Source organism: Macaca thibetana, chromosome 6 (genome assembly GCF_024542745.1).
Source record: "Macaca thibetana thibetana isolate TM-01 chromosome 6, ASM2454274v1, whole genome shotgun sequence".
Classification (NCBI taxonomy): Eukaryota; Metazoa; Chordata; class Mammalia; order Primates; family Cercopithecidae; genus Macaca; species Macaca thibetana.
In genome coordinates this window covers 143,803,636-143,816,361 of record NC_065583.1, presented here as the reverse complement: position 1 = coordinate 143,816,361, position 12,726 = coordinate 143,803,636, and the positions used below count along the sequence as shown (strand labels likewise).

The 12,726-nt window shown below is 36.5% G+C and overlaps 1 protein-coding gene across 6 annotated transcripts in view; it reads right to left on the bottom strand.

Moving 5' to 3' along the window:
• Window positions 1-1,950: 1,950 nt before the first annotated feature.
• The window catches only part of GHR (growth hormone receptor), a 312,127-nt gene continuing 301,351 nt past the window's right edge, over window positions 1,951-12,726 (bottom strand). For all 6 annotated transcript variants that reach the window (XM_050793440.1, XM_050793438.1, XM_050793439.1 and 3 more), the window contains exons 8-10: window positions 11,020-11,110; window positions 5,667-5,736; window positions 1,951-5,339 (exon numbers count right to left, since the gene is read on the bottom strand). In XM_050793440.1, the coding sequence (XP_050649397.1) occupies window positions 4,368-5,339; window positions 5,667-5,736; window positions 11,020-11,110 (1,133 nt within the window). In that variant the 3' untranslated portion in view covers window positions 1,951-4,367. The remainder of the gene's footprint in view (window positions 5,340-5,666; window positions 5,737-11,019; window positions 11,111-12,726) is intronic.

Here is a 12,726-nt window from a genome sequence, read left to right as displayed (position 1 = left end):
TGGCCCCTGCTTCCCTGCCCCCCACCCCGTCCCATCCACAGCCCAAGGGCTGAGTGTGGGCTGGCGGTGAGGGACTGACTGGTAGCTCCACCTGTGGCCAGGGTGTGGGATCCACTAGGCAAAGCCAGCTGGGCTCCTGAGTCAGGTGGGAACTTGGAGAACTTTCATGTCTAGCTAGAGGATTGGAAATGCACCTATCAGCACTCTGTGTCTAGCTCAGGGTTTGTGGATGCACCAATCAGCACTCTGTATCTAGCTAATCTGGTGGGGACTTGGAGAACTTTCATGTCTAGCTAGAGGATTGTAAATGCACCAATCAGCTCTCTGTGTCTAGCTCAGGGATTGTAAATGCACCAATCAGCACTCTGTCAAAACAGACCAATCAGCTCTCTGTAAAATGGCCAATCAGCAGAATGTGCTTGGGGTCAGAGAAGGGAATAAAAGCAGGCTGCAGCAGTGGCAGCCTGCTCACTTGGTCCCCATCCATGCTTTGGAAGCTTTGTTCTTTCACTTTTCTCAATAAATCTTGCTGCTGCTCACTGTTTGGGTTGGCACCACCTTTATGAACTGTAACACTCACTGCGAAGATCTGCAGCTCAACTCCTGAAGCCAGAGAGACCATGAACCCACCAAAAGGAATAAACTCTGGACACATCTGAACATCTGAAGGAACAAACTCCGGACACACCATCTTTAAGAACTGTAACACCACAAGGGTCTGCAGCTTCATTCTTGAAGTCAGTGAGATCAAGAAGCCACCAATTCCAGACATATTTACATCTAGGTCTTAAATTCTAAACTGTCAAAGGAGACTGGGGCAAATTATGTGGGATCTTGGATTCCAAACTAAAAAGTTTATATTTAAGTAACTTCTGGTTTTTCTGGTCACTATTTCTTACCCACATAACAAGCACATAAAAAGACATATTTTGGTATAAAAATATGTAAATATGTAAATATTATAGCACTTGAATAAAGTGTTAGAAACTTTGAGAAATTGAAATGCTGAAACGTGTGTAGCCATTTTCAACACATCATTAATCTTCTGAAACAGAACTGTGTTATTTCAATCCATGGAAGTAGGCAGTCTTCCTTTTCCCTATACTCCTCATACCTTAAAGCATCCATATGAAGAATCCCTGAGGCTTCACTCCATAGTTCTTTCAGGTAATGACTGCTCACAGGGCAGAAGGCAGCAGATGAAGACTTTTTTTTTTTTTTTTTTTTAATATAACCCTCGAGTATTATAGAAAGTTGTGGCACTTTGCATTCGACTTGCTGAAGTAATACCTCATTGTTTAGTAGATTTATCAATATCATCACCAGATTCCTACATTTCAGAATCCACTGCCTGCTCAGGAGCCTAGGGTTCAGTAGCCACCTCACCTGCAGCCTGCCTCCTGCTGTAGGAATCTATACTTCATGGCTCTCTCAAGCTCCTACACAACCTACCTAATCAGCTTTTCTCCCAAGCCTGACTTATTAGCTGATTCCCATGATAACAAGCAGCTAGTCCAATAAACTGAGTTAGGCCAATGGGTGAATGGAAGAGGAAGAGCTGCTTTTCTTCCTTCCAGACAACATGCTCAAGCTGGAAATATAAAGATAATGCTCACATGTCACTCTCCCTCACCCCACACCCATGTCATTTATTTTCTATGATGCATCAAATACACGGCTCTATGAACCTTTGCCCATGGGGAGTCACAGCCTAAGGGGAGGGCCAAGCCAGTAGGATATTTCTGAGCTGGGCTTTTGTCTCCTCAAAAAATAAGGGAAGGGGTTTATGTTTCCCTCTCTATATCCCAGCCCATAAAAATCTCCATACCCAGGGCTGATGTATTTGATCCAGTGGTGCTAAGCTCTCCTTACAATGATAATTCACAGTATACAGAGTGGTTTAGATGATTTTTATGTTGGTGTTTGATAACAGAAGCACACTATCAGGAATCCAAGAAAATAAATTTATTAAACTTTGAAGGAAAAAATCCACAGAAATAAAGAGAGTTAAATATAAACTGCCAGACACAACTAGTCATACTAGTGAATAATGGCTTGTGTGGCCACCAAAGTACCAAAATGACATTCTGAGACTGATTGAGGTATTTAGCTATTTTTGGCTATAGAAATGTTGTCAGGCTGTTGTGAAATAGTAAGATAGTCTTCCAAACACACAGCTTTGAATTGAATTAGGTTCTACACTGATGATACTTTATATGAAACTAAATTATGTAGCTCTTGGAGAAAACCATAGCAGCAAAGTAGCAGAACATCTATTAAACATCTATTACAAATAACATGTTGAACTTTAAACACTCAATTCTAGCTTTTCATAGCCCTTCCTGCAAGAAAGGGAATTCAAAATTATCAGGCATTAAGCTTGCTTCCTAAAAAAGGTCTGCGATAAATGGGAAATACTATTTAAGTTAAAGCTAACTTCAAAGTTTTAAGCTTTTTTTTAAAAATGAGAAGTATTCTTCACTGAGATGAGATTCTTCTTTTTCATAAACCTTTTCAGGAAATATCCCAATGCTCTTAAAAATGATGTTTAGGGCCGGGCGCGGTGGCTCACGCTTGTAATCCCAGCACTTTTGGAGGCCAAGTTGTGCGGATCACGAGGTCAGGAGATTGAGACCATCCTGGCCAACATGGTGAAACCCCATCTCTGCTAACATACAAAAAAATTAGCCTGGCGTGGTGGTGCGTGCCTGTAGTCCCAGCTACTCAGGAGGCTGAGGCAGGGGAATCGCTTGAACCTGGGGGAGGTGGAGATTGCAGTGAGCCAAGATCGCGCCACTGTACTCTAGCCTGGCGACAGAGTGAGACTCCATCTCAACAACAACAACAACAACAAAACCTGATGGTTAGGATATTAAGGGATTGCAAAGTAATTTCTAAATTATTGAGGTCCCTTCTTTTTCTTCTGAATGCTTGCTTTGAGGCCAATCCACTCAGAGAGGAAGTAAAAAATGATGAAACTTCTTCTTTTGCTATTTTAAATAAATCCTATAAAAGATTTAGTGAGAAAGAAAGTTTCTTTTAGAGGTTTAAATAATTTTCAGTTATCTGTGGGGACTGAAAACCTTGTTTCTTCTATGTTCTGTTCATTACCATGAAAAATGAGTATGTGTCTGGTTATAGGCTGTGAAACAAAAACCTATTTCTTGAACTCTTTGCTTGATTACCCAGTTAATTTCTTTTGATTTGCTTCAACTTACAAAATGCTTCTTGTACCTTATTCCCTTCCTGGATAATTATGTAACAAAACCAAGTTGGGTGTGAACAGATTCTGCTGCAGAGGCTATAGATCTTATCTCTCACCATCTGCACACACTAAAAAACTCACTCCATGTGCAACTGCAGCACTTAAGCATCTTGGTCAGTATGAACCAGCTACGATTTCAACTTCTCTTAGCATGTATTTTTTTTGGCATGAACCAGGATTTGGTGAAGAAAGGTTTTCTTTTTTTGCTTTTACTTCTTTTGGTGCCCGGTAAGTTGATCTGTGCAAACACTTTAAAGTTTTCTAAATTAACAAATATTTGTTTAAAAATTTGCTAAAAAAATATTTGTTTAAAAAAAATTATGTTCCAATAATGCAGATTACTACAATCATTTTAGAATTGTTGAAGGAGTCTGGGGAGGTATAAAAGGGCTTTGTAAAAAACTAGTTTGTTTTTCTTTAGGTGCATTAGCCAAAACATTAAACCAGCTTTAGACTGTAGTTGCTATACTCCTTAGAGGGGTCACACCAACTGCAGTACACGGTGTGTAGTGTAATATAAAATAGCCATGCTTGAAGTCTAAATTATTAAAAATATCTTTATCAATTTTATGTCAAAATAAATGTTTTACATATCCAAACTATTTTTGCCTTCTTGCTTACAGTTTGATTTTCTCACCTCTAGTTTTAATTTAATTTTTTAAATAAAAAAGTTTTTTTATTTAAGAAACAACAAAAAATTAGCCTGTGCTATGGTTTGCATTCAATTTTCCTGAACCGCAAAAGCCACCTGATTTTTTCGCTTTTTCAAAAAGCGTGATTTACTACACATTAAAAACATAGCCATTCAATGCTTAGTATCAAAAATTAACACCCACAATAATAAGACAATCACTGCTACTAAACAGTCTGACACCATTCTTTAAAATATTTACATTGCACAATAGAAATATCTATCTGATTGAGCATTCTTCTTATTTTTTTAACATCATATTTCAGCATTTCGGGAAAAGGCATTTTTAGAATCCATATCCCACCCTGTCACCCCTGCAAAAAAGGTTTAAACATTGTTTTGGTTTAAACATTATTGCCCCAGCCAATTCTTTGCCATTAAATACGTAGCTCTTGGGAAATCAAAGAAAGGCTAAGGCATGATTTTGTTCAGTTGGTCTGTGCTCACATAGCCACACGACGAGAGAAACTCTTTGCCAGGCAAGGGCAAGGCAGTTGCATTGAGTATGAGGCCCTGTGGGGACTGTACTATATGAATGGAGGTATAGTCTGGGACAGGCATCTCAGAACCTGGAATATGTTCTGTTGTCCCAGGCCTCCCAGCAGTAGTGGTAAGGCTTTCGGTGGTGATGTAAATGTCCTCTTGGTTAAAGCTTGGCTCTATGTGTGATTCAACCTTGATGTGAGGAGCCACAGGGATGCACTTTTTGGCATCTGCCTCACAGAAGTAGGCATTGTCCATAATGAAGTCTTCTTGGCAGAGTGAGACCATTTCCAGGTGCATGTCACACTGGGACATCCCTGCCTTATTCTTTTGGCCTGGGGAAAGGACCACACTACCTGCTGGTGTAATGTCGCTCACCTGGGCATAAAAGTCGATGTTTGCCAGTGAACTTGGATTGCTTAGCTGAATATGGGCAGCTTGATGAGTTGACTCAGCTCCATCAGTAGGAAGTGGTTGTGGTTTGTTTTTCTCTGCTTGGATAACACTGGGCTGCTGAGTAGCAGGGCAAGCATCATGATAAGGTGACTTATTTTGATTCTTCTGGTCAAGGCATAAGAGATCTGCTTCCCCTTTTAACCTCTGTGGCTGAGCAACCTCTGAGGTACCCTCATGTATGTTATTGGCATTGAAATCAGTCTCCAGAATGTCAGGTTCATAACAGCTGGTACGTCCAGAGTCGCCATCCTTCACCCCTAGGTTACTATGTGATTTCTGATGGTCACTGCTTAGAAGTCTGTCTGTGTCTGATCCCTCATTCTTTTCATCTGGCTCATCAATATCTAGCTCAATAAATTCAACCCAAGAGTCATCACTGTGGAATTCGGGTTTATAGCTATCATGAATGGCTAAGATTGTGTTCACCTCCTCTAATTTTCCTTCCTAGAAAATAGAAAGAAAATGAAGATCTATGAAAAGAAACTCATAATAATTAAATGAATTAGCAAATGATGTTCAGAGATTAATTATGGTTACAATAAGAACAACAGTAACAAAACATATCACAAAACATAAATTAGTGCATAACTTTTTATACATATGACATTTTCTTATTTTTAAGAGAGAATATTTTTAAAAATTTTCTCTAGGAGACGAGATACAAGAAAATTGAATGTGATATATATAGCTTACAGAAAACTTTAAACATATGACAGGATTCTTCAGGTGTTAATTAGTACTGGCCACAATTTAGATAAAATTATTAATTACCTTGAGGAGATCTGGATCGATTCCTTTAATCTTTGGAACTGGAACTGGGGGCAGAATCAGCATTTTAATCCTTGAAAACATATAAAATTTTGGTTTTGACATCTTAAAAGCTACATATTCTCAATTATAGCAAAAGATAGAAATAAAATATTGGCAATACTATTACTTTTCCAAATATTCTGGTACTTTATATAATTGGAGTATGAGAAACAGAAGAAAATATTAGACAGCAAATGAGAAAGAAAAATTGTAGAAGGAAAAAAAAGAACAATTAAAAAACCCGAAAAACCTCATCTGACGTCTATTAAAAGAAAATGTGTTTTTCCCACAATCCTTTTTTTCTTAATGCTTTTTTATTTTCAGCCAGATTTAGTATTTGAAAGTAAGACATTTAATTTCATCTGAAGCTGATTTCCATGTCAGCTATAAGGCAATTCCAGTGTACATCTCATCAGTAATTTGTACAGAAAAGAAAGAATGAAAAAAGGGTCAATACACATGGAGCCAAGATTACTTGCACCCTTGAAAAAGGGTAGACTTGGGTAGGTTAGCTATATAGTTCATATTAATTATGAAATTATCTAAGATGATCTTATTAAACAGGGTTTTACTAGAGGATTCATTTCAGATGGGACAGACTAAATTTGAACTATCTCTAACTAATCAGTATGGGTTTATATACACAATTCAAGGATGCATTTACATTTTCTGTTGCAAATCTTTAAATTATTTTTCGGTCATAAAAATGAATAAATCATGTATCTATTTTGTACAATTAATAGTGTAATTGGAGTTTATGGTGTTTTTAATTTTTTTTTAAACTTTTTGAGACAGGATCTTAATTTATCACCCAGGTTGGAGTCCAGTAGTGTAATCATAATTCACTGCAGCCTCAAACTCCTGGGCCAAGCGATATTCCTGCCTCAGCCTCGTAAGTAGCTAAGACTACAGGGTAGGCTAATTTTTATTGTTTCATTTTTTGTAATGGAGTCTTGCTCTAGTCACTGCCCGAGCCATCTGGAACTCCTAGCCTCAGGGCAATCCTCCCTCCCCATCCTCCCAAAGTGCTGGATTTATATGCTATAAGCCATTGTATCTGGCCTGGAGTTTATTTTTAAAAATCAAATTATAGCACTGAAAAAAGGCTCAGATATTATTCCAAACAATTCATTTAACTTTTAAAAAAACTCCTGACTATTCAGAGATGACACTGTCATGAAGAGGTGGTAACCTGATTTTTGGATATCAGTTGCTATTCCACTCAGTGTGAATGGTCAGTCTAATCCATTACATAAGGAATACATTCTCTCAATATTTCTACTTGCCATTTTACCTAATCCAAGCAATAAGGGAAATTCCATTTTATAAATTGCATTAAGTAGCCTCTACTACTCAGTGGGGCAAATGTTAAAGCAAATTCTTACTAATGAATTACAGATATAGAAATAAGCAATACAAATTATTAATAATAACTACTCTCATTTTTTAGTGCTTCTGATAAATCAGACGCTGTGGGATATATTTTGCACTAAACTGTGGGTCACTAAATTAAGGTCTGTGGGCCAAATCTGGCCTGTCACCTGTTTGTGTAGATAAAACTTTATGAGAACACAAGCATCTTCATTCATTTCCATATTGTCTATGGCCACTTTCATGCCACAGTGGCAGAGTTGAGTAGTTGTGACAGATACTGTATGGCTTGAAAAGCATAAAAATGTACTCTGACTCCATGAAATAAGTTTGTGACCCCTGCACTAAACATTTCACTTAATCCTTATGACTCCCAGGGAGGCAGATGATATATATGTGCAAAAACTTGGAAAATTAAGGAACATGTTCAAATCATGCACTGATAGTTGGCACAGTTGGGGCTCAAACCCAGAGAACCTGACTCCAAACCAAAACCCAGGTTCTTTGCGTCATGCTGCTGTTTTGCTGTTTTTTTTTTTCTTGATTCTGCATCTCTAAATCGATATTTCAAATTCTCCAAAACATAAAAAGATGGAACATAACTCTAATTACAGGAAGCAAAGGTTTCCAAATGGCTGATGTTTGACTTTGTGACGTGTGCTTCTCCTTTTTGAATAGGATGATGCATTCAGGCATGTGCTAGTGGTTTTCTAGGGGTTGTAGTGACCTTATGTCACAGTGGCAGACCATAAATCTAAGGGGCCCAAGCAGATCATGCAGATGAATAAAGCAAGCCAGTTGCAAAGTCATTAGGAGGAATGAGGATGGTGGCACATTAAAGAATGTGTGCCAGTCCCAAATAGGACAGCTGGTTGTCTGCTGCAGCATATGCCGCCTTGTTCAGTTTCACTACATCTTTCATTTTTTAAAAGATAATCCCCAAATCTGGATTTTTGTGTGAAAATTCTGTATTTTACAAACACTTTGTAGGAAAATCTTCACTCTAAAATCAAAACTAATTAAAATAAAAGAAAATGTGAATCTGTAGGCTGAATGTGGCTATTGGTTTGGAAGTTCTATTTTGGGCTGATTCAGTTATTTCTTTCCTCAATTGGTAACAGCTCAAAGGCTGGGTGGGTTGTGTGGTAGGAACCAGTATAGCCTGACTTGAAACTAAGTTTGTGATTTTGTATCAGATACAAATAAAATTATAAATTTTGCTAGAGTTGACACTGGATTAAAGCAGGGTGAAGTGGGTTGGATAATGAATTGTGGACTCACAAAATTTCAAAGGCGTGTAGGACCTGAAGCCACTTTACAGCCCTACAGTTCTAAGAAAAATCTCATTCTTTGTAGTATCAATTTAATTGTTGGAACTACATGTTCTGTCCATACTTGCTGACAAATATTTGCTACTATTTCCCACTTTCAGTAGAACATGCAAATTTAGACAACGATAAGGGTTTTTATTGGGCAAATGAAAAAAAGTTAATTCTTTCCTACAGAAAATTCAATTTAGTGCAGGAAAATTGGGAGAACAATAAAGATTTCAAATTAATTGTAGAATCTGGTGATTTTGACTAAACATTATAGTTAAGAATTTCATTATTTATAAAATGCACTCTATTAGAAGTAATATGTTTTCTTGGAAATTCTACTTTTTGAGAGGATAATTGTTTCTTCCTAATATTGTTAGCTAATATAACTAAACAACATAACAAATTGACTTGGCCTTCACAATGGCTAGAAATTCACAACTAATACTAAGAGCTAATTACTTTATATACTTCGTGAGTTTATCTACTGAGGTTATGTATAAATTTCCCCACAAGATAGATAGATTAAAAAACTGAAATTAATCAACAGAATAATTTGGTTCTTTTTTTGTTGGCATTACTTAAATACACAAATTAAAAATCTAAAAATATATGTATTTATTTTCCTGAAACAACAGAAAATTGTATTGTGATTTATGATAGCTGCTTTTTTGGAAAATAGAAATGTTGCCAGAAAGTTAGGTGCAAAATGGAATTCTGCAGAATGAATTTTACTTTCCCATTGGTTTATATTATAAAATTGGACATAAAACTCTACTGAAAATAACCTTTCTGCATTCAGTTAGACTTTTAGCATGCTTGACACTCGAGAACTCTAGTGTCCCAATAATTCTTCTTCCTAAGAAAATTCTATTTTGAAGTTTACAAATGTTATACTACGTTACAAAACAAATTAAAATACTTTAAAATATATTAACATAGATCTCATTTTGATTTATAGATGCCTTTTGGCTTCAGCTGGAGAACCTATTTTCAATTCTAGGTAAGGAGACCAACTGCCTTGGTTACCTGGAACTGAGGGATTTCCTGGCACACAGGACTTGCATTGCTAAAAACCAGGAGAGCTCTAGGCAACCTGGGAGTGTTAGTCACCTTAGTTCTAGGAGAAGAAGCAAGGTTAACCATTGGGACTTTAAAAATACCTTAAATGGGGCCAGGCGCAGTAGCTCACGCCTGTAATCCCAGCACTTTGGAAGGCTGAGGCGGGCGGATAACCTGAGGTCAGGAGTTTGAGGCCAGTCTGACCAACATGGCGAAACTATCTAAAAATACAAAATTAGCTAGGCGTGGTGGCACATCCCTGTAATCCCAGCTACTCGGGAGGCTGAGGCAGGAGAATCGCTTGAACCTGGGAGGTGGAGGTTGCAGTGAGCTGAGATTGGGCTACTGCACTCTCCAGACTCCAGCCTGGGTGACAGAGCAAGACTCCATCTCAAAAAAACAAAACAAAGCAAAACAAAACAAAGAAAACAACAACAAACAAACAAACAAAACAACCTTAAATGTAGGACACTGGCAATCAGTACCAATCATTTTTCCTATATTTTGTTTAAAAAAATTTCCTGTAGTGTGTAGTGAGTTTCTATCAGGAAGAAAAACGGAATAATATAAATAACATATATCATAGCTCAAGGAAAATTTAAAGATTATATAACCCATACCCTCATATTAACCATAAGAATATGGAGGCCTGGAGAGATTCTGGGACTCAAACAAGGTCAAACAGCAATGACAAAAATGATAACTGGAACTCAAGGCTTTTGATTCCAAGAGAAAGTGGAATGAAATCTCTTTACACTTATAAAGACTTTTAGCTGTGTTTATAAATGCAGGTGAAACACAAAATCATAAATATCCAAATAATTTAAATTAAACCTGAATTTACTTGAAATCATCATCATATGAAGTCTAAAAAATGTTTTATTAGACTTAACTATCTACCTGGGTAGTTTGCCACTTAAAATTTTGCCTGTGTATTGAGATCAGGAGTTCAAGACTAGCCTGGCCAACATGGCAAAACCCTGTCTCTACCAAAAACACACAAAAATTAGCCGGGCATAGTGGTGGGTGCCTGTAATCCCAGCTACTCCGGAGGCTGAGGCAGGAGAATCACTTGAACCTGGGGGGCAGCGGCTGCAGTGAGCCAAGATCGCGCCATTACACTCCAGCCTGGGCAACAGAGTGAGACTCCATCTCAAGGAAAAAAAAAATGTCTGTATATAAGGACTGTATCAGACTCAGCCAAAGGCTCAGTGATACTTTGAAGTTCTGGAATGAATGGGTAAACTTGTTGAGGACTCGAGGGGAAGAGCTAGCTCTTGGATAAAGAGGTACACATCACGAGGTATGCATAGTCACCAGCCTAAGCCTCTTAATGTCCTGTACAAGTCTCCAGATAGAATCTAAACCTCTAAGTTGTCTATGATAAATACAACAAATTGAGTTTTATATAAATGGTAAATATATAACTGGAGATAAAAGTTTACTAGGTTAACTAAAATTTCCACTCATAATTTGACAAAGAAAATATCAAATAACAAATAGAAACACATATGGAAATCTAAACAACTGGCAAAAAATACCAAAGAATACTACTTCACACCTACCTTTGCTGTTTAGAAAATAAGAATACAAATAGCATCACTGTTAGCCCAAATATTCCAAAGATAATAATTAAGAGCCATGGAAAGTAGAAATCTGAAACACACAATAATATTTCGCTCTCAGAATTACAAATAGTTGAAGCACAGTTTACATTTCCCTTTCCCTTTTCACAAAAAATTCAGTTTGTATTCATCTAATAAAGTCACTGATTTCTCTTGATAACCACTGAAACAGAATGCAATGACTTAGTTTTTTTCTGTTTTATGAACATCTCTGTCCACTTTTCAAATCTCCTCACATTAAAAAAACTTCAAAATAAAGAAACAGCATATAGTGCAAAATCAGTGTGTTTTATGAAAACAAACAATCTGCTTTAAGCATATTATGTGTCAAGGGAGTATCATAAAGGTTTCAGCTCTAGGAAAAAAGTGTTGCTTATTAACACACTACCTAAATAATGCCCACTTGATTTCTTTTCTACTTTTTTTTAAGTGTGGTGATTATCATAGCCTCTAGATTGAAGATTTATCAAAAAGATGAAGGCAGAGTTTTTATTGATAAATCATGACAGAAACTTCTTAGACACAAAGAACATATATTTTACAGCTATAAATATACATATTTATATCAATAAATTAAATTATTAAAATATAATAAATATATATCATGTATATTATATACATAAAATTGACAGAAAGATCACTATTGAGCTCCCATCTTCAGGTTTTAGTATACTTTGTATGAGACTTGGGGGAACCTGTTTGTAAAACTTCTATTTCATTCCTTAAGATTAAGTACCTGCCAGCTACTTTGCAGTTGGTTCCCAGTATTCTTACCACAGAGACAGAGGCTAACCACTTTTTCATAGAAATGACAGATGAAATTTATCTTAACATTGCCATTGAAAATGTAGGCCTTTATGCTGAAATAGTCTTTTCTTATTTAATAAGTTATTAAAATCCTCTAGGGAGATAATATAAGCATTTTAAAGAATTGGTGGGGGAGAAAAAAATCATTTTTTGTCTTGTAGTGTCTCTAATTTCATATCAGTGACATATTCAGGAAAATAACATAAAGTTAGAGTTTCTTTTTTTGTTAGTAACAGAGGAAAAGACATTTTAAAAAATATATGTTAAGTGAATTAAATGCCACTACACTAAGCTTAAGGGTGTACAGCTATCATACTTTTAAGACCAGAATTGCATTATATCAAATAGTTTGGAAACAAGAAGTCAGTTAACTACAGTTTGGAGAAAATGGTGCTACAGAAATTTTCATTCTAGTGCTATTTAGTATCATGAGATTCTACCTGTATAGTAAATGCAGAAATATAAATTTATTTTCTATGTAGCTTGTGGTTATCTCGTTAACAAACATATAGCCCTGTAAACGTCTGTTTTCAGTGAAGATAGAATAGAGCCAATTCCCATTTGAGAATCATAATACTCTATACTTTCTGCTCATTATTAATCAGTTTTCTTTATTTCTGTATCTAAAAGTTTTAATTCTTTTATTCTAAATTCATAGGTCCCATTTTAAAAAACTTTAATCATTGTTGTGATTCTCCTACATACGGTTTTCAAATGTTCCATGTCTCCTTTGAGTATGACTGCCACCCTACTTATTAGCCTTTCCTCTAGGAAAAAGCCATACCTCCACTTTCTAAAAGCTATGCAGCTGCTGTTGACTACCTATGCCGACTCAATATT